Here is a 21,991-nt window from a genome sequence, read left to right on the forward strand (position 1 = left end):
TGCAAGAGGCAGCCCAGCAACTCGACCTCTTGCTAGCCGTGGGACATTAGGGCATGCACTAAGCCCCCTGAGCATCAGCTTCCTGGGTTTTAAAAGCAAATAGGGTGATAAACCCTATTCTGCCTATTTTCTGGGTTTCTGTGAGACTCATGGAAATACTATCAATGAGTACTCTTAATGATGTGGGAAATGGTCCAAGGATAAAAGAGAAGGTCCAGTGGAACAGTAGAAGAATCCAAAAAACAAATCTCCCACTGACTTGCTGTGTGACCTCAGGGGAGGCCCTGGGCCTCTCTGTGAATCAAGTGGGTCATGTATAAAAGATCTCTGAGTGCCCTTCTAGAAGGACCTGGAGTTACCATGATTTGTTGCTATTAGTACACATTACCTAGAGTGTTTCTCCAAGGAAGATGGCTCGTCAAATATTTATTTAGGGATATTTCTTAGAGCTTGGCATTGAATCCTTTCTCAGGGAAATGATTCCAAACACACTTCCTGACCTGTTGGGAGACCCAGTTTAAAAGTGGGTCTGCGGGATCCCTGGGTGGCGCAGCGGTTTAGCGCCTGCCTTTGGCCCAGGGCGCGATCCTGGAGATCCGGGATCAAATCCCACGTCAGGCTCCCGGTGCATGGAGCCTGCTTCTCCCTCTGCCTGTGTCTGCCTCTCTCTCTCTCTCTCTGTGACTATCATAAATAAATGGAAAAAAAAATAAAATAAAATAAAAGTGGGTCTGCTTGGCCATAATTGCACCTGTGTTTCCGTATCAGCCTATGGTACCTGAGCTGGTGAGTGAAGAGGGATGGTTTCATTTCTACGGCTGTGTCAGAACCCACAGTCCTATTTCTGGAAGCAAGCTCTGCCCTGTGAGATATCTGAACTCATACCTGGCTGGAGTGTGTCATGTGCAGATTTCTCCAGGGGAACAGTCTTGTTTGATACCTCAGATATTACCAAGGAGTTTTGCAGAAGCATTTCTGTTTGTTTTCATAAATACACAAATGTGGCATACCTGTTAGTGTTCTGAGGCTTCTTTGCCAAAGGAGGCTTCCAGTTAGTAAGATAACTGAAACCAGCTTTGGGTACAGCAGCCCTTCCAAAGTTGCTTACCAGGTGAGAGCAAAAGGACCAATGTCTGTGTTTCTGGAGGGTCATAACTGTTCCTTAAGGCAGCCCTTCTGTGTCTCTTTCCTGCCAATCTGGGGACCCTGTGTTCGTTTTCAACTCATGCACTCATATTCCTAACTTCCCATTTCATTGCCTGGATGCTTGCTTGTAATTCTGTGCATTGCGTTTTCTCCTGTGCACCCACCGTGTTGTCATGGAAACTCGATGGCCATAGGCCACGAGTATCTGGTGTCATTGAGTGTGATGGTGTGGTACGTGTATTTGCTCACACTTTTATTTTGAATCCATTCCAATGTGACATCTGCTAAAATGTCTCCCTTATAATTTGCTTGGTGATCACAGCCTTCTCATCATTCATTGAGAGCAGGACCTGATCTCACAGAATCTGAAAAGTGCTATGTGGTAAGATGCCTGTTGAATAAGACTGTAGCTTTTCTAAAGTGAATCCTTACTGACTTCTAGAGTCTCCATTGGAGTAATGCCTGGCTAACTCACAGAGGCATTATTTGCAAGAATTATATGACTATTGTCCTAGAGGGAAATGTTTGGCCACCCCCTTCCCTCTCAGAAAGCAGAGGAATTTTAGAGGCAATATTTGTACTCTGCCTACATTATGGGATTAAATTAATGGTTAGTGCATGACTGGGGATACCTACTTGCATTTCTATCCTGAAGTTATTCCATTTGTGGTAGTTACTCACTAATTACAGGCTTTTATGCTGCTGCCCTTTTTTTTTTTAATATTCATACTAAATTCCAAATTCTGTATCTTACCTGTTTTTTCCATGCTTACGCCTGGATCCCTCCTGCACTCCACTACTGGAATATCTATTTTTATAACCTGGATCTTCAACTCTGTTGTTTTCCTGGACTTATGTGCTTCGTCTGGAATGTTACATCTCTTCCTCTCTTTCTTTCTTTTTTTTTTTTGTTGTTTTTTGTTTTTGTCCCCACGTTGACTGTTTTATGGGGGTTTCTGGATATCTCGGGGCCACTCACAGGAAGCAGTTTGCAATGAGATCATAAACATTGCCGAAAAATCTGTTCATTACTGCAGCACTGTTTCTCATCCCCTTGACTTTCATCACAAAGTATCCCCTTCTGACAATAAATCATCTTTAATCATTTCTCAGCAACCTCAAGCCCAGCAGCGAAGAGTCACCCCAGACAGAAGTCAAACCTCACAAGATTTGTAAGTACACTTGGCGAGCTTCCCTTCTTACATTCTTAGTAGACTGTTGGTTTTAGAGAGTGGGTCATTGACCAAGTATGGGGGCGGCCATCTGGGGGGAATGAACAAGTCACCCCCAGCTTCTCTGAGGATTTCTAGTTGAGGCCATGTTTCCCATCAGCCAACATGAAAAGGTGGTGGGCAGGTGAATAAAGGAGATCACAGACTACTGAGAGTAGAGACCAGGAAAGAATGAACTGCCATCCAGGGGCAAATGAGGGCAGTGCTGACTGGCTTCAGTCCTAGTGTGGGAATATAGAGGAATGAGTCATTGGTTCTGCCTGGAAGAATAGAGTTGATCCACTCATTAAAAAACGACGACAAAAAAGCGACATTGGTTATCTCCTATATTTTAAGCATATAGAGGTAAATTCCATTCCCAGAAGAAGGGAGATTTGGAATGAGCATTGAAAGACAAGTTGAAGGGGCCCCTGACTGGCTCAGTCAGTAGAGCATACAACTCTTGATTTCACAGTCATGAGTTCAAGTCCCACATGGGTGTAGAGCTTAGTTAAGAAAGAAAGACAGAAAGACAAATTGGGTTTGAGAGCTAGAAAGGAAAGTAAAAGATCTTCCCAGCTGAGGAAACCACATATGCAAAGACCCAAGATAGACAGTGTGTTTGGTGAACTCGGAAAAGGTCCATGTGGGGAATGGACTCAATGGAACAGCACCCTGAGCAGCATGAGGCTCATCCAAAATTAGAGTTGATTGGGAGACCCAAGCAGCAAGGTTGTGGGATGTTGGCCCAGCAGTCTCAACTGTCTGGGAGTAAGGATAGAGAAGCAGGTATCAGGAGTTATTTCCCAGGGTTGAGGCTAGCAAGGCAGCCACAGTGAAAGTTAAGAGAAGGATAAGACATTCTAAGGAGTCCAAGTAGTTGTATGGAGACAGTAGGCAAATATGGAAATATCAAAAATATGTTTGCTTACCAACTGGTAATCTGTCTGCATCTCTTAATTCTTCATTGGAGACAGTTCCATCGACCAAATTATCAATAAATTTGGATAAATGTATAAAATTAAATGGTCCCTTTGTTTTAGCAGAGGAAAATGAACCTCTCATTCCTGGAGGCTGGCTCCTTTTACGTGTGTCTAGTCTCATTTGCCCACTCTCTGGAAATCACTGGCATCTACTGGAATTGGTACATGGTTGGCTCATTTGCCAAGTTTTGCCCTTTGTTGTGTTTTGAATAGTAAATACACAGAATTGTAAACTGGTCCACCATAGTTGCTCCTTAAGTATTTGTCAAAGGAATAAATGAAAGTTTTCCTTGGTGCCCAAGCACATATTGGATTTCACCACAAGTAGGCCAGGCTTCTCCAGTGGGCCGCTGTCAGGACAGACAGAGCAGCACAGATGCACTTGCCTTAGGCCAACTAACAAGTACATAAAAATCTGAATCGCAAACATCACTGGGACAGAAAGAAAGCAAAAAGCTTTCAAGAATTTCAGAAAAACGACATCATATTTAAAAACAATTAATGAGGAGCCCCTGCCTGGCTCAATCAGAAGAGCATGGGACTCTTGATCTGGGGGTTGTGAGTTTGAGCTTCACTTTGGTTGTAGAGATTATTTAAATTAATAAATAAATAAAATCTTAAAAAAAAATAGAAACCATTAACGTACTATGTATCAGCATACTAAGAAACTCAAGGTAAGCAATTGGAATGTACTTTTTACATCTTTTAAGTCAATACAGCAATTTTATATGTATACAGCAATTGCTTTATGCTCTCCAACTTATGTGACCAGAATATAGTGTTTATCTCTGGACCTAAGTAACTTCTGATTATCCTTGATAATCTCTATTCTCCTATGTTAAGAAAAAGTCTTGGTTAACTTTAAGGAGGAGACATCTAGACAAAATGCTTAGCTATGATAACCAAATGAAACTAAATAAAAGGACTGATCATAACCTTGCTTGTCAGAGGCTCCCCATCCGTCAGTCTTTATTTCCTTATTATATGCTGAGTGGATCTCCCCAAATGCTACAGTATTAAAGAAGTAACCAATAAAATAACTCTCATCCCACTGATGTGTACAAAAAAAGTGTTAATTTAGCTGAAATGGGCATTGAAAATTCATTATTTGATCCTATCAGTGTTTGACTCAATGTCTCTGATTTTTAGATTTAGCTACCAAGCATTATATAGCTATATACCACAGAATGATGATGAATTGGAACTCCGAGATGGAGATATTGTTGATGTCATGGAAAAATGTGATGACGGATGGTTTGTTGGTAAGTGATCTCCTCATGCTATTTTTTACTAGTTGTGTATTGAAGGAGTAACTAGGAATGATGAGCCACACAAAAGGCAATATTCTTTGCACAGAAAAAAGAGCATTCTCAGATCCTGTACTGCTGTCAGGAACACTGGGCCTCCCACTCTGTGCTTGTTCTGAAGACAATGTGGATGATGCTAATGATACTGGACCCAAAACCCAAATATGCCAACACAACTGCACAGAAGGGCAATTGTCAAATTCATTGAGTTCTGTTTGTATTTCTATTATGCATGTATCTGTTCTACATTAGAAAATTTAATTTCTTCAAAACTCTTATGAAACAACATGAGAAAATTTGAGCCATGATCTCAACTGTGAAACTCAAGTGTATGTATAGAGATTCTAAAGACCTCATTTACTGCAGGCTTCTAATAACTTTGATCAAAGCAACCTGCTTAATACAAAAGATTCACCATTATAGAACAGGAGAGGAGAGGTCAACATTTTTTGAGATTTTGTTACAAAGCAGAAACTTGCCCACCCCTACCCCCACCCCGCCCCGAGGGGTGGGCAGCCTCTCAGGCCTTCTTATCCTCTTCTTTTCCAGCCTCCCCCACTGCCAAACAAATGAACCCTCTGTGCCCAGCCCCTTCACAGTCATGAGACCAAGGAACCCAGCCCTGACACCCATCCTGTCCCCCTTCCAGATCTCCGCTCCACTCCCTCCCGGTCACACTAGGTGATCTCAGGGATCTGCTTAGCAGGCCCAGCCCTGAGAGCTGAGGCAGGCTCCTGAGAAGTCCACACTGGTAGGCTGAAGTCTTCAGTGACCTCCAGGTCCCCAGAATGGGAGAGATTGTGTACAAAAGCCCCAAGTGTTGCAAGGATTGGTATGTGAGATTCCCGAGTGCACAAGGCTCCAAATATGAGGTGCCTGGAAGAGAGTGTGTGTCCATGCAGTGGGCTGGCCCCCATGGCCCCAGACGTGTCTTGCATGCTGGTAGTCATCCCCAATTCCTGTCTCCCCTTACTCTGGCCCAGCCCCCAGCCCTATCCATCCTCACTGGACACCTACTCACAATTCCTGACAGGGGAAGGCAGCTGCAGGAATGTCCTAGGGGCTCAGTTAAAAGGAGAGTCTCAGACAGGTCTGGGAATCAGTCAGAAAGAAGCTCATGGAAGGTCTTGGGTCCCAGGCAGCCTGACAGCTGGTCTTGGGTATTGGGGGCAGGACAGAGAGATCACTCTACAACCACAGTTGTCCTTTAAAGGCTGCCATCTCCCACCCCTCGTCCCTGTGTGCTGTGAGCTCCCACAAGTTCCCTTCTGACCACTCAATACCCCTGCCCTCTAGCCAGTTTTTGGCTATCAACTGTCACAATATACATTGATAATAAACCCCCCCCCCCGCCAAAAAAAAAGCAGATACTTGTTTAATATACTTATTGAAGTTCTCAACAAACAGCCTATAAGACAAGAATTATCCTAAGTTCACAGACTCAAAACCGAAGCCCAAAGGTTACATAACTAGCCCAGGTCACCCAGGTAGCCAATAGCAGACCAATACTTGAACTCAAGTGTATCTGTCCCCAAGTCTCTATTCTTTCTCCTCAAGCATAAATACGCTATTGGGAGGCACTGACTGACTTTTTGCCTCTGTTCTCCTCTTCTGCAGATAGCTTTACCTTTATCTTCTTTCTAAGACTAGCTCTCTCCTGATGCCTCTAGAAAAATATTTGCTAAAGTGAAGTCCTATCAGGCCTGGGGTAGTAAGAATGGCAAGGCCACAGCATAAGTGGGAAACCAGAAGGATTTGCCTGGGCCTCACCAGCCTCTTAGAAAGCTGCCCCATCCTCCACAGGCTCCCAGAAGCCTGTGGCCCCTCACTACCTTGAACTGCTCCGATCAGAAGGAGGCCAGGTCTGGGGCACCTAGGTGGCTCAGGTGGCTCAGCAGTTGAGCGTTTGCCTTTAGCTCAGAGTCCCGGGATTGAGTCCCACATGGGGCTCCCATGGAGAGCCTGCGTCTCCCACTGCCTATATCTCTGCCTCTCTCTGTGTGTTTCTCATGAATAAGTAAAATCTTTAAAAAAAAAAAAAAAAAAAAGCCCGGTCTGAAAAGTCAGCAACACTCCAATGGAGTGCAGTCCAATGGAAACAGAATACAAGCCATGTGTGAAATTACAAATTTTCTGGCAGCCACATTGAAAGAAGTAAAATGAAAGCAGTGAAATTAATTTTAGCAATATATCTTATTAAAACCAATGCATTCAAATATTATCATTTGAACATGTAATCAGTATAAAAAATTGTTAGTACAGAAGGAAGAATGTAGAATATCTCACTAAGCCTTAGAAGTCTGGTGCATATTTTACAGTTACAGTGTAGCTGAGTTCAGACTAGCCCTGTTTCAAGTGCTCAGTAGCCTCCTGTGGCTATTGTGTTAGAGTACAGCTCTGGTATAGATTAGCTGTTAACCTCAGGGTGCCTGAGGCTCAGTCAGTTAATAAGCACCTACCTTCAGCTCAGGTCATGATCCCAGGTCCTGGGATCAAGTTCCACATCAGGCTCCCTGCTCAGTGGGGAGTCTGCTGCTTCCTCTCCCTCTGCCACTCCCCTTGCACACACATGCATGCTCTCTGTCTCTCTCAAATAAATAAATAGATTTTTTAAAGATTTTATTTATTCATGAGAGGGATCCCTGGGTGGCGCAGCGGTTTGGCGCCTGCCTTTGGCCCAGGGCGCGATCCTAGAGACCCGGGATCGAATCCCACGTCGGGCTCCCGGTGCATGGAGCCTGCTTCTCCCTCTGCCTGTGTCTCTGCCTCTCTCTCTCTCTGTGTGTGTGTGTGACTATCATAAATAAATAAAAATAAAAAATATAAAAAAAGATTTTATTTATTCATGAGAGACACAGAGAGGCAGAGACACAGGCGGAGGGAGAAGCAGGCTCCCTGAGGGGAGCCCAACATGGGCTCCAGCTTGATCCCAGGACCCCGGGATCATGACCTCAGCCTAAGGCAGACGCTCAACCACTGAGCCACCTAGGTGCCCTAAATAAAATTTCTAAAAAGTAAAAAAGATTAGCTGTTAAACTTTTTCAAAAGTAGTTATATTTTTTACAAGAACATGGGGTAGGGTGATGGCCACCAATTCTCTCCTGGAGGCATGCCTGGCAGCTAGGTAAAGGAAATATTCCTCAATCCCTCAAATGCTTCAAAACATAGCCTTGTGCTTAAAGTAAAATAAGAAACCCAATGGAGCTCATTTTTCTCGTCCATAAGGAAAGCTGCGAGTCTGCTGTAAGGAGCCCATCTCTAGCCCTCATCTCAGTTCTCTGCAGCCTCTTTGGCAGTTCTCCCTAGGGATTCAATAGTTCTTTTCAATGTCTTTAGCTTTGACGCTTTCTTTTAGCTTTGGGCAATGACTCCAATCTACTGGTAGTGACTGCTTGAAATGCTCTGTTCAGCAGGGTTTTGAAGCTGTACCCAAGCCAATTGGGAAAAGGATGCAGTCATCAAATTGTGATATCTGCCAGTGAGGGGAATAAGGATATGGCACATATCTGCCACCACCCCCATCCCCAGCTTTAGAGAGTCTGTTCCAAGGGAAGAAAGTAGGTCAGGGATTCGGCAATTGGGGATGTGGAGCAGCAAAGGAAGGGCTTTGTGCCCAGGTAGCTCAGTGCTCCTGGCTCAGCAGGAACCTTGACGAGGTTGGCAGCAAAGACAGGGAGTCGATCTGGGGCTTGGGCACAAGCTTCTGAGAGGAATTTCCTTTTCATGTGTGGTCATATCCAGTGGACTTTTAGAAATCCTACAGTTTGGAAATTCTAAATCGTTGGTATCTTGTGTTGAATGAATGTGCTCATTTTTCCAAAAAGGAGAAGTATCAGAAAGAGTAGTGGGCTGGGAGTCAGAAATCCTGGGTTCAGAGCCTGCTTCTGATGCTTGCTAAGCTGTGAGGCTTAAGCTCTCTGAGCTTTGCATTCCTCATCGGAAAAAGGGAGTATTGAGAATGCCTGCCTGGCTTATCACTCTTTTGCAGCCTAATTTTATCTCTATTTTGAGATAAGATAGAGAAAACCATACACTGTCCTTCATGCTGTAGGGTTGTTATCAAAAGGCTCTCTCCAGGGGCGCCTGGGTGGCTCAGTCAGTTGAGCATCCAAATCTTGACTTTGGCTTGGGTCATGGAGTCAGGATCATGAAATCGAGCCCCAAGTTGGGCTCTGCGCTCAATGGGGGAGTCTGCTTAGAATTCTCTCTCTCAGGGCACCTGGGTGACTCAGTGCTTAAGCATCTGCCTTTGGCTCAGGTCGTGGTCCTGGGATCAACTCCCACATCAGGCTCCCCCACAGGGAGCCTGCTTCTCCCTCTGCCTGTGTCTCTGCCTCTCTCTCTCTCTCTCTCTCTCTCTCTCTCTCTCGTAAATAAATAAAATCTTTTTTTAAAATAATTCTCTCTCCCTCCGCCCCTCCCCCTGCTCGCTCATGTGTGCACTCTCTTTCTCAAATAAATAATTTTTAAAAGGGGGGGGGGCTCTCTCTGAACTCACATGGATGCATCTGCTGATTTTGCTAATGTTTTGTTTTGTTTTTTTATAGGTACTTCAAGAAGAACAAGGCAATTTGGTACTTTTCCAGGCAACTATGTAAAGCCTTTGTATCTATAAGAAGATTGAAAACCAGAGATTATTTTTATTGGAGGATGAAGCATAATTCATGAACTGGTCTCTTTATTTAAATGTTGAGTCAGTAGGAAAACTAATGCAGTGGATAAAATGAGAAGCAAAAGAGAGGGACAGAGAAGTGTTGTGTCTGAAGCTGGAGCCTATCTACACTTCAGTGTATCAGGCAGGCCGAACTGAGGAAAAAGAAATGAGGCAAATCTGTATTTACTTAGCTGCTTCTGGGAGCCACTCCAAGCCTTCCCTGCCTCTCCCCGTCTTGGGTAATCTGACCTGTAACACAGTCCAGGATCAGTGAGGTCAGAGACACCTTTTGCTGCCCCAGCCTCGACCAGCTCTGGCTCAAAGCAGTCATTTAGCCTGAAGCAGCCCTCGGAGTGCCAGGCAGATAGATCCCCAGCCATTCTCCAAAGGCTCCACACCCCAGCTGCCCCGGAGCCCACCGATTTCCCAACATTGCTAGAGATCTGTGTGGGCTGCCGAGCCATCCCTGGACAGTGACGGAGGTCCCCAGGTGACCCGAGACCATGTGCCTTGCACCCGGGTACACGGGGAAATGGAAGCAGAACGTAGGTGCCCTGTACATTCAGCCTGCGTGCAGCATTGCCCTGATGCCCCAGGTGTTCAGACAGAAAAGCACATGAGGTTTGCCCATGGGAGTGGGGTGTATTTGTAAATTTGCATCGCCAAGTGACTAAGCGAAGACGTTCTGTAGCTGTCAAGGTCACTTGCAGTGTGATCCTTTCCTGTTATCACCGACTTTTAAAAGCGGTCACCTGTAGCACAGTTTGATTTATCAGAATGCCAATACTAACCTTTCTTTTCTGGATTGTTTTGGCCCGGGCAGTTTGAGGTTGATAGGCGTATTCTCACAAGAGAACCAAGGATGGCGTTCAGTGAATATTTAATATACACTGATGTATGCTGATGCCAGGGCCACTGACGAGCAGGACGTGGACTCACCGCGCCTTCATTTTTACTCCCCGCAGTAGTTCAGGGACAGCTCAGGGTCATGAATCCCATGCACCCTGGTGAGGCTCCTCATGGGAGCAGAAGGCACACACGCAGTGGCCCTGAGTGCGAGGCAGCATTTCTGCCACTCTTGGGACGTCTGTCCTTTGTGGGGCTACCTCTGAGGTGGGGGGGAACCTCCGTGTGACACCTGGAGTGCTTGGTCACAATTCCATCCAATTCAAGGATGTTTACCAGCCTCTCTGTTAGACCCCTTGAAGAAATAGAGAATGACCCACCCACCTGCCAGGAACTCCGAGGTGATTGGAGAGGCAGACATACAAAGATACTGGATTAAGAGAGACTGTGATACGTGCTAAGAAGGGTATGAGAGAGGAGGTGATTACCTTTCCCTGGAGAGACTCTAGAAAGCATTCTCGTATTTCTCCATTAGCTCACTCTTGAACAACTGGGCTGTGAGAAGAACCTTTATCTGAGGGTAGTTTATGGCTGGAAATTCTCGGAACTGTTTCCAGAGTCTTCAAACTCTCGTCCTCCCCACAAATACACATCCAAGGTCACAAATAGGAACAGCAGTTGTAGGTGGTAGGGTGTATACAGGAACCCTGGCCGTCTGCATATAGCTCATAATTGCCCCAGGACCATTGTCCCAAAGTCTGGAGTCTTTACAAGTAGGTGGAGAGTTTGTCTTCAGTGCCTCTGCCATCCATCTGCTACCCATCAGCTGTGCACCACCCCCACCCCACATCAGACAGCCTCATTCTCTCCCTGTCCTCCCTTCCAGTCCCAGTCTCAGGAAAGAAACTGCCACTGAGTCCTTGACACTGGGGTGGAAATGAGTGATAAGAGGAATGTGTTACTTCTTCCCAGAGACATTTGTTTTTTAACTAGGACAGAGCAGAGCCTTAACCTCAAAAAATGAGGCTGTGGAACTAACTGTGATAAGGGAGTGCAGGTGGCGGTGGAGGCGCTTCCTGGGTAGAAGGAGCCTTTTTGATAGTCTTTGACTAAGACTCATTGTTTTGGAAAGTCCACTTCACCATCCCAGGGCACTATTTGACTCTCCCTGAAGGAACATAGTGCAAGTGCATATGCACGTGCGTTTTGCACTACAGCATCTCACTCATTTTTGGAATGTAATTCCTATATTGGCTAACGTGTTTCCTGGTCTTTCTTAGATACAAACCATTAATAACGACTTTATCCTAATAGTTTTTTTGAGGGGTGCTTCTTAATTAGGTAATTTTGAACACCTCTTTAAATACAGCTAGAAAATAAAACCAATTTGTAAAGCCACATTTGCATATGATGCCAGCCTCATGCATTTGTAGATCTCCAGATACCCAGGTATGCCTCACCAATTTGCCCGTCTTTAACAAAATCATGTTAAAACTTGCATCAAACTTCAGCTTCCTATGTATGACAAAACAAGGAACAAAGGTTTCCAATTGCTCTTTTTGTCTTCAGACATTTAGTAATATAAAATACCTATTTTTATGCTGAAATATTTATACAAGTTTATTAATAGCAAGTGCAACTAACTGGCACCATGCCTTGCAACACATTTTGATATATTCGCCATGCTTCTGGGTAATAACAAGCCCCCAACTACTTATCTTTTGCAGTCTCTCTCGGATCAGTAAAAGAAAAAATCACATGCCTAAGAGGTAGGACTGTAAATATGTATATTTAACTTTGTATAGCCCATGTACCTACTTTGTATAGAAAAATAATTTTAAAAATTTGAACTGAAGGGGGGTAAAATAAGGAAGTCATGAAGTTTTTTGCATTTTTATTTAAATGAAGGAATTCCAAATAACTCACCTGCAGATTTTTAGCACAAAAATAGCCATTGTATTGTAAAGTGTTAAAATTTCAAATAATCATTCTGGGAGAGAAGGTAATTGTTATCTCAGTTATAGGGGGTTTTTTGTTTTTTATTTTTTTGGGGTTTTTTTTTTCAGTCCTATTTATCTACAGTAGGTATTAAGTTCTTTTGCTAGAATAGGTTACTACAAAGATGATTATATGCTGAAAGAAAAATAACATTATATATAAGCAGTTAAAGTGTTGCCATTTTACACACGGAGAGCATGTACTATGCCGACACAGATTGTTCTATTCATTTATTTTTCTTTATTGCCGTGGATTGATTTGATAAATGAAGGTGTTGAGTTACTACATTTGCTGTACATATTATTTAATAAACTTTATTCAGAATTGGGTGGCATATGTTTGTTCTTAACATTCTTGTTTCTTTCCTTCCTTCACCAAGTTTCTCAAGGGAGGCTTATATTCACTGCTTCAGTATCGCATCCTCTCCTTTTCCATTCTCAATCACATACCATCTGGCTTCCATCCTGCTCTTGGAAGACCCCGCTTCTTACCTTACTACTTTCTCAATAAGCTAACTCTGTGACCTTCTCTAAATTGACTGCTGTTGACCATCTCACCATTCTTTCTATTCTGATTACAAAAATAATGCATATGTCTTTAAAAGCAAAAGTGAAAAGATGTGTAATGGGTTTTGATTTGCTCCACAAGACATGGGCACAGGAGATGATATAGAATTTGGTTTAAAAAAAAAAAAAATTTGGTTTTTCTTTTTTTTTTTCTTTTTTTCTTTTTTTTTTTTTTTTTTTTTTTTTTTAGAGAGAGAGAGAGATTGAGAGGCAGAGACACAGGCAGAGGAAGAAGCAGGCTCCATGCTGGGAGCCTGATGCGGGACTCAATCCCCGGTCTCCAGGATCACACCCTGGGATGAAGGCAGGCGCTAAACCACTGGTTTTGCTAAATTGAGCTAAATTGGCTGTGAGCCTTCTCTTGCTGTGGTGGGTCAAAATGCAGTCTGTCCCCTCCCAAACCAAGTGTGTCAAGATGGTGGCATAGGCCTCCAGCCTCTCCTGGCATCCCAAGGCAAGGACCCCACCCATCTCAGTGTAGGGCAGGGCCTGCTGTGCATAAACCAAACCTCCACCTTCCCCTGGTTCTGTCCTCCATCTCTGTCAACTCAGAGCACTGCCACCTCTGGTGGTGACTCAGTGGCATCCCTTTTAGTAGGCTTAGGCCTCAAGTAGTAGAAGGGTTGTCTTCTCGGGGTCTGACAGCCCCAGGACTGAGCCTGGGAGCACAGGCACTACTTTCATGCTGTTCATCCCTTACAACAAATGCATCAGCTGTACTCTCAGAGTACATTTAGAATCCAATCATGACAAGTCATTTTCTTTCTGGATCCTTGCGCTCACTTTCTAACTCACCTTCCTGCTTCTCCCACCCACCACCCATCCCCTTGCTCCCTCTACTCTGGTCTTAACAGAGCAACCAGAGTGATCATTTGAAAGTGTATCCAAAATCCTCTAGTGGCTTCTCACATCACTAAGTAGTACCGTGTCCTCAGGTCCATTATTATGCTGTCCGACCCCTGTCCCTTACCTCTGGCTTCATTTCTCCTTGTTCCTTCCACCCACACAGTCCTTATGGCCTCAGAATCATCAAGCACATTTCAGGATCTTCTGTGTGTATCCAGAAGACCCTTTCTGCTGGAGCTGCATGGCTTTCTTCCTCCCTCCTTTTACATCTTTATGTTGCCTTCTCAACGAGGCTTTCTCTGACCACATTATATATAACAGAACCCTACTGTTCCATGCAGCATCCTCTCCCCCTTCTCTTCCTCTGGGCTTCATAACTCGTCAGCATCTGCTCTTTGTTTCACAATCCTATAGAACCCATGAGGATAATGATTCCATTTGGCTTTCATATACCCAGCACCAAGAGGCGTGCCTAACATAGATAGCACTCAGTCACTTGATTGAGTAAATGAGTAAATAAATGAATGAACCCCTGGGGCCGGAGATCTGAGAACTCACAATACTAATAGTGAAAGAAGGGATATGTTATTAGTCCTTTTCCTTACAGCAGCAGAAATAGAACAGCAATTAATCTCAAATTATTCTGGGCTCGTACAAATAGGTGAGAATTTTCTGTAATGACAGTCCCCTCCCCACATATTACTGTGGCTGACTACCCGCTATACCGTCCTCTGAGCTTACTTTGTACAGTAAGCACACACGTCTGTAAACAAATGCTTCACATAGTCTTACATTTTTTTCCCCTTAATAATAGAGCTTGGACATGATTCCATAATTTACTTAACCAATCCCCTATTGATGATGCAAATACTGCCAGCTTTTATTCCCCACAACAAACAATGCTGCATTGAATACAATCATTGGCTCAGAAAGCGATAACCTTTCAAATCTTGAGATACTGCCAAAATGCCTTCCAAAATAGATTGCACACCAATTTCTATTCCCGCCAGGCCCATGGGAGTGTCTGTTTCCACACCACCCAATTATCTGCTTCCGTGGAACGCATGGTTCGCCTGCCTTTTCACTGGCCAGCCCTCTCTCTAGATCTTCACTTGCATTTCCAGCCATCTGTTATTTTCTCCTAACACATCCTCCTTCAGGGAGATCCCTCACGATGTAATTTGGCAGAAAGAATCAGTTGTATGAAGGCTCCTGTCAATGATAAGTGGTAGAAACCTAACACTACTGGCCATTCTTGGGTGAAATCACCGGAAAGAAGGGAGTTGGAACCAGCCTTAGGCAGGAGTGAATCCAGATTCTCAAACTCTGGTATTTGTCTTATTCTTGGCACTGTTGGTCTTATTTGGCTACGTTTTCACCTACTGAGTGCAGCAATAGGAAACATGAGCTGTAGGCAGCTCTGGACTCATTCTTACAGATCTCTGACTCCTTTTTCCAGGCAAAAGGGCCTTCCTGTTGCGCTTCCCTGAAAACAATTCCAGACCCTGCCATGTCCAACTTGGATAGTTATCCTTCCTTTGATAATCACTTGCTAAAGCGGGTGCAGTGTGAATGTCAGCCTCACCAGCACCATGTGGACTGGGACAGAGTAGGAGGCCAGGGGAGGGGTGCTGCTCTAAGAAAAAAGAAGGCAGCTGGATCGATAACCCAGTGGTCCACACTGCAAGCTAGACTCTAACAAGCTTTGGTGACAAGCTTTGGAAAGTGGAATACTATAGCCTATCAATACAAATGTCAGTGAGCTCTATGTAGGCCACATACTGAGGCTCTGCTGGCCAAAGTCTTGAGAAGAACATGGCACAGGATGGCCACCCAGACAAGTGGTTTGATGTGATCATGAGGGCACAACACAACTGTATCACATGCTAAAAATATTAGCACTCTTCTGAAGGAAAAAGGATTAGCATCCCAAAAGTCATAAAGAATGTTCGTGTGAGTTGTACATAAGTATATTTGCTAAGTCTTTGCATGTAGAGATCAAACCTGTCTCAGGAACAGTTAGCTGAGGCCTTTAAGACAAATGAAAGAAGTTACTGCTTCTTACATCAAGTTACTGCTTGATACAAGTCATCTGTGGAATGGATTAGCCAGGCAGATGGTTCAGATTGAAAATATTCAAGAAAATTTAAGAGGAACCCAATAGATGGAAAAAGCCCTTGATGAGATATCTCATAACCGTGTAACACTGGTTTATGATGTCTGTCCTGGAGGACAACCACTCTGCTCCTCCAGCACTCTCACCCTGGTGTCATCAGAGGCAAAATACTGGGCAGATTAGGAGTCTGGCCCTCTGGCTTACTGGTTTTGAAGTGAGACTGACCAGGGCTCCTGGCTGGCTCAGTGGGTGGAACATGCGACTCCTGATCACATGAGTTCAAACCCTAAGTTGGGCGTAGAGATGACTTTTTTAAAAAATGAGACTGACAAACTTAGATGAATCTGCAAAAATGAGATAGAGCTGAGAATCATCTTTCAAAGAGTAGCAGAGGGATCCCTGGGTGGCGCAACGGTTTGGTGCCTGCCTTTGGCCCAGGGCGCCATCCTGGAGACCGGGGATCGAATCCCACGTCGGGCTCCCGGTGCATGGAGCCTGCTTCTCCCTCTGCCTGTGTCTCTGCCTCTCTCTCTCTCTGTGACTATCATAAATAAATAAAAAATTAAAAAAAAATAAAAAAAATAAAAATTAAAAAAATTAAAAATTAAAAAAAAAAACAAAAACAAAGAGTAGCAGAAAACAGGTAGATTGACATGAGCTTGTATCATCAAGGTCACCGAATCCCCAAGTATGGCCTGTGGACCTGTTGGAGTTCCCAGGCCCTTTCAGCAGCTTTAAAAGTCAAAACTGTCTTCACAATAATGTTAAGAGGCTGTGGTAACCAGCTTCCAAAAATGCCTTTGGCAAACCCCACCTCCCAGTATTCACACAATTCACATTGTCAGGGCTGATCGTGGAACCAGTAGAATGTGACAGAAGAAATGGTGTGTCACTCCTAAGACTAGATCATAAAAGCCATTGTGGCTGCTGTCTCTTGTTCATGGGGACAAGCGGACCACACTTTAGAAGTTCTAAAACCTAGTAATCTTACTGGATAAATGTGCTAATTCTTCCTGGAAGAAGAGGTATTAGAACAATGGGCTGAAAGTCAGAAGGCCTGGGTTCAAGTGCTGCCTCTGGTACTTAGGTTGTGAGACCTCAGAAACTCCACGTCAGCTCTCTGAGCTAGGGTGGAGGAGGAGATACCTGAACCAAGGTTGGTTCTGTTAAGAAGGAGGAAAACAATGTGATGTTTGAAAGGCAACCTGCAGTGCCCACCATGGAGCATTCCTGTCCCTCCAGTGTCTACCCCGTACCAGCATTTCTCATGCATTTTTTCATTAATTTCTCATGCTGACCCTACAAGGTAGGCATTCTGATCTCCAATAACAGGGGAGGCACCTGAGACGGAGGGGTTTGGCCCAAGGATACCCAGCAAGTAACTGGATCACACAGCACTGCCTCCAAGGGGCAGAGAGCAGAGAGGGATCTGCCAACCAGTACACCTCGGAACACCTAAACTTCACCTAGAGATTATAACGTCTCCAAGAATGATCTCATGGAATAATGACAATAGTGATCACCATTTGATGAACACTTACTGTGTGTTTAAACATTAAAAGTTCAAAAACAGGTTTGTTTCCTCAGTCTCCTGCCAGAGTCAAGATCGCAGCAAAGGCACAGAAGTCTTCAGGTATCCCTGCTGACTACATGTCATCATATCTCCTACCACTCACAAGCCTCTCAGAAGTGTGGTCCAGCCTCGTGGCCTGTACTTCCTCACCACACCAACCCTTTGTCACCTGCACAGTGGCTCCTGTATGTATCGTTTATAGATCTGCAAAGCTCAGAGGGGCCCCAGAACTTTGTACTCTCCCTATTATCTGCCAGTGAATGACTTCAAGCACAATAGCAGATGGCCCCCAAAAGTGACAGTTTATGGTAACAGATGTGTCTCATTATCTCACAGAAAAGAAGACAGGGGATCCCTGGGTGGCGCAGCGGTTTGGCGCCTGCCTTTGGCCCAGGGCGCGATCCTGGAGACCCGGGATCGAATCCCACGTCGGGCTCCCGGTGCATGGAGCCTGCTTCTCCCTCTGCCTGTGTCTCTGCCTCTCTCTCTCTCTCTGTGACTATCATAAATAAATAAAAATTAAAAAAAAAAAAAAGAAAAGAAGACAGGCTCTGGGTTAGTATATCTGACCCCCCCGGCCTTTCTCTCATGATTACAAGCTGGCCAGGTGGCAGCCCCAAGCATCACATCCCATACAACTGCATTTGAAGGCAGGAAACAGGAAGCAACACAGGACAGAGGTTTGGTCTGTTCACGCCTTCCTGGAGGAAGGAAAATCTTTTCCGAAAACCCCCAGTACATATTTTCCCACATCTCATTGGCTGGTGCTGATCCCATGGCTACTCCTACCTGTAAAGAAATTGCCAGAGGGCGATGGGCAAGGTGGAAGACAGTTGGGAATGACTTTGGGTAGCTAACCAGCAGTGAAGATCACAAGCAAGCCATTCCTGGCATTCACCTGGTCTTTGGCTTCCATCAGATCTTCCTGCCTTTCCCCTCACTGGTTCTTCAAATTCTTTCTCAGCTTTTCCTCCTCTACTCACTCCTTCAATATGGATGTTCCCCAAGCTTCTTCCCATAATCTGTTGCCTGGGCAATTTTATCTATTCTCCTAACTTTAACATTACCCCCTTTTTCTATGTTACTTTTTTCCTACTTTTTAAATTAAATAGTACAAAGTTATCAAAGCCAAACACTTACCATTACCACTGAGATATAACCTCCTGCGTTCTACACATATGTGTGTGTGTGTGTGTGTGTGTAACCTGCTCTTCTCACTTAACAAAAACACCTTTCTTGACAAGATATATTCACCCCTACACCTTAATTTAACTGGTACATGGTATTCCATGGTATAAATGTGCCATGATATACCTTGCAGTCCTCTATTATTGACACTTAGGATGTTTCCAATATTTTGCAATTATGGACAATTCTATGATGAACAACCCTTTACATACTCTTAGTACTTTGAATGCCTACTTTTTTTTTTCTAGGCAAATTCCTAGTAGTGGAATGGCTAGATCAAAGGGCACATCATGTTTAGGGCTTTCAACACATACACATTATCATATACAACTGTTGACAAGACCTGTCAGTTCTTCCTTGGCACTTCTCTTGGATTTGTCTTTACCTCTTAGTCATTAAGAATTCATCATCTTACACCCTCCCTCAACTGATACCACTTCCTGAAAACTTCTTGCTTTATACCCACAAAATGATCGTGGGTTTAGAAGTGCCCTCATCACCTTCAGCTTGGGAGTCCAATTGTAGATGAATGGCTTTAGTATTCTTGAAAATTTCCAAAGAATTAAAGTGGGGCTCCTTAACACAGAGCATTGGGATCAAGGCAAGCAGTCATAGTACAAGTGTTAGGACTTTGCTAGCCTACCAAAGCTCTTAGTCATTGAAATGACTTTAACAGCATTAATCCCATGGACGGTTCTCAATTCTCAACTCCTTGGACTTTCCCAACACACCAACACACCTGACTACTCCTTCTTCTTTGAAATACTCTCCCCTTGGCTCCCAGGACACCACGCTCTCTCTCTCTCAGTCTTGGTCCACCTCATAGCTGGATCCTTCCCCATCTGCATTGGCAGCTCCTCCTCATTACCCATTCCCCGGGCCAGCATTCACAGTTGGGGCTCCAATGCCCAATCCCCGGCCCTTGCTTCTTGCCCCCCTCCCCAATGCCTTGATCCACTCCTAGGTCTAAAATCCTCCCTGTGCCCATCTCTTGCCTGGGTCTCTCCCAGGCACCCCAGACTCCTACCTACAACTGCCTGTTCCACATCTCCATGGAAATCTCTACCAGGCAACTGATACTTAGATATGTCCAGAACCAAATTCCTCAGCACACCCTCAAAGCTGCTTCTCCCACAGGCTTCCCCATTTCAGTGAATGGCAATTCCATCCTTGTAGCTGCTGTTCAGGCCAGAACACATGAGCCATCCGTGACCCCCCCTCCTGTACTGCACTTCCCATCCATCAGCAAATGCTTTAAAATAGAGCCAGAATCCAAGCACCGCTCACAGACTCTGCTCCCACCCTGAGGCCCCGCCAATAAACACCTCTCGCCTAGATTATTGTAACAACCCACTTACTGGTCCCCTGCTGCTGCTCTTGCCTCCTCTTCCATTTGTTTCAGCACAGCAGGGTGAGGGAAATGAAAGGCAGATCATGTGAATCCACAGCACAAAGCTCTCAGACCTTCCTCTTGGCGGTTCTTAGACAGTTCTTAGCCCCACGCAGGAAGCGCACTGCCCAGCCAGGTGCCAGCATTCCTCTGACCTCACCTCTACACCTGCCTGCGCTCTGCTCCAGCCCCCTGCCACCTTGCCAGGCTGGTTCCCATTATCTTCGTGCTATTTCCTCCGCCTGGAATGCTCTTCCCCCACAGAGAGCTACATACTCACTCACCTGTTCAGGTCTTGACTCAGATCACTTTCCTGGAGAAATCCTCCCTCATCATTTTCATTATTAACATTTGCAATCCATACTTTTCTCCATAGAGTATAATACCTTTCCATAGAGTATAATACCATCTGTCATTCTATATGATTTCCTTTAAAAAAATTTATTTGGAGATCAGTTCAAGATCACAGAAAAGGGGACACCTGGGTGGTTCAGTGGTTGGGTGTCTGCCTTCGGCTCAGGGTGTGATCCTGGTCCATAGATCGAGTCCCAAGTCAGGCTCCCTGCATGGAGCCTGCTTCTCCCTCTTCCTATGTCTCTGTCTCTCTCTGTGTGTCTCTCATGAATAAATAAAATCTTTTAAAAAAGGATTACAGAAAAGTTCCAAGAATAAGGACAATACAAAGAATATCCATCTATCCTTTACCTGTCTCATTTGCACCCTCCCTCCCTTCACACAAACACACACACACACATAAGATGTACTCACACGCAACTTTTTCCTGAACTATTTGAGAATAAGTTACATACACATTGCCCTTTACCCCTAAATGCTTCAGTGTTCATTTCCTAAAGATAGGGATATTCTCTTACACAGCCATAATCTAGTTCTCTACCCATAAATTGAACACCGATACAATACTTTAATCTAACCTCCCACCTGTATCCATTTTTCCCCTCCAGTCCAGGTCAAGTGTCCTCCAAGATACATTGCATTTATATGGTCTGACTCTTTATTCTCCTTTAGTCTGGAATATTTCTAGAAACTTTGTCTTTATGACATTACCATTTTTGAAGAATATGGTTCCTCCCCCATCCCTTTAGATTTCAAAGGTGGTGGTATGATGTTTCCTTATGATTAGAGTTAGAGTATACATGGAATGTTACATGAATAATATCATGTCCTTCTCTGGATTCCATATTTGAGCCACACAATGTACTTTTGCCCCTTATCAGTGATGTTAATTTTGACCTTCTGGCAAGATGGTGTTAGATTTTGCCACCTGTTGTTATTTTTCCCTTTGCATCTAATAAGCAATCTGTTGGGGAGCTACTTTAAGATTATGCAGGGACACCTCAGTGGCACAGTCTATTAAGTGTTCAACTCTTGGTTTTAGGGTATGATCTCAGGGTTGTGGGATCGAGCCCCGTGTTGGGCTCCACGCTCAGTGCAGAGTCTGCTTGCAATTTTCTCTCTCTCTCCCTCTTTCTCTGCCCCTCCCTCCCATACTCTCTCTCTCTCTAAAATGAAGAAATAAATCTTAAAAAAAAAAGACTATGCAAATATCCTGCTTCTCATCACACTCTCATCCTCGATTTTGCCTTCAGCAATGATTTGTGCCCAAATTGATCTTTATTATGATAGCTTCACAATGATGATTCTCAAACTCTGTTACGCCCTCTACATTTACTGGTTGGAACTCAAAATTCTACTGTAAGTGAGAACCTTTCCTTCCCCTTCCTTCCTGCCTCCCTACCTGCCTTTTTCTGTCTGTCTAATCTCTCTAGCTATTTATCTACTGTATGGACTTTTAGATTCTTATTTTTCCCAATAGGCTAGAATGCCTTATTATTTAATAAATTGTCTCAGACTTGGCCAGGGAGAGCCCTTTCACAGGCTTCTGTGCGCCCTCCACGTTCTCACCCTTCCTTACAATATAACAATCTATCCCAGGTTAAACATGTAGCTCTCCTGCTGCAGCTCTAGAATTTCTTTGAGAAGTCCTGGATTCCTTTTATGGTATTTAGAAACCAAGATCAGGATGCCAGGTATGCTCATTGCTCTGGAGTATCTTTGTTTATAGGCCCTTTTGGCCGGAAAAAACATATGCATGTAAATACACATACATATACTTATTTAAATACATGTACACCTACATAAACATACG

At 44.3% G+C, this 21,991-nt stretch overlaps 1 protein-coding gene across 50 annotated transcripts in view; it reads left to right on the forward strand.

The window, feature by feature from the left end:
* The window catches only part of SORBS1 (sorbin and SH3 domain containing 1), a 228,772-nt gene extending 216,303 nt beyond the window's left edge, over nt 1–12,469 (forward strand). For 27 of the 50 annotated variants that reach the window (XM_072806048.1, XM_072806035.1, XM_072806054.1 and 24 more), the window contains 3 exons: nt 2,260–2,318; nt 4,490–4,602; nt 9,195–12,469. In XM_072806048.1, coding sequence (XP_072662149.1) covers nt 2,260–2,318; nt 4,490–4,602; nt 9,195–9,262 — 240 coding nt within the window. In that variant the 3' untranslated portion in view covers nt 9,263–12,469. Of the gene's footprint in view, nt 1–1,468; nt 1,529–2,127; nt 2,319–4,489; nt 4,603–9,194 lie in introns of all 50 variants that reach the window. The other 23 variants (XM_072806044.1, XM_072806031.1, XM_072806037.1 and 20 more) reach the window with 2 other exon arrangements.
* Nucleotides 12,470–21,991: the final 9,522 nt, after the last annotated feature.

Source organism: Canis lupus, chromosome 29 (genome assembly GCF_048164855.1).
Source record: "Canis lupus baileyi chromosome 29, mCanLup2.hap1, whole genome shotgun sequence".
Taxonomy (NCBI): domain Eukaryota; kingdom Metazoa; phylum Chordata; class Mammalia; order Carnivora; family Canidae; genus Canis; species Canis lupus.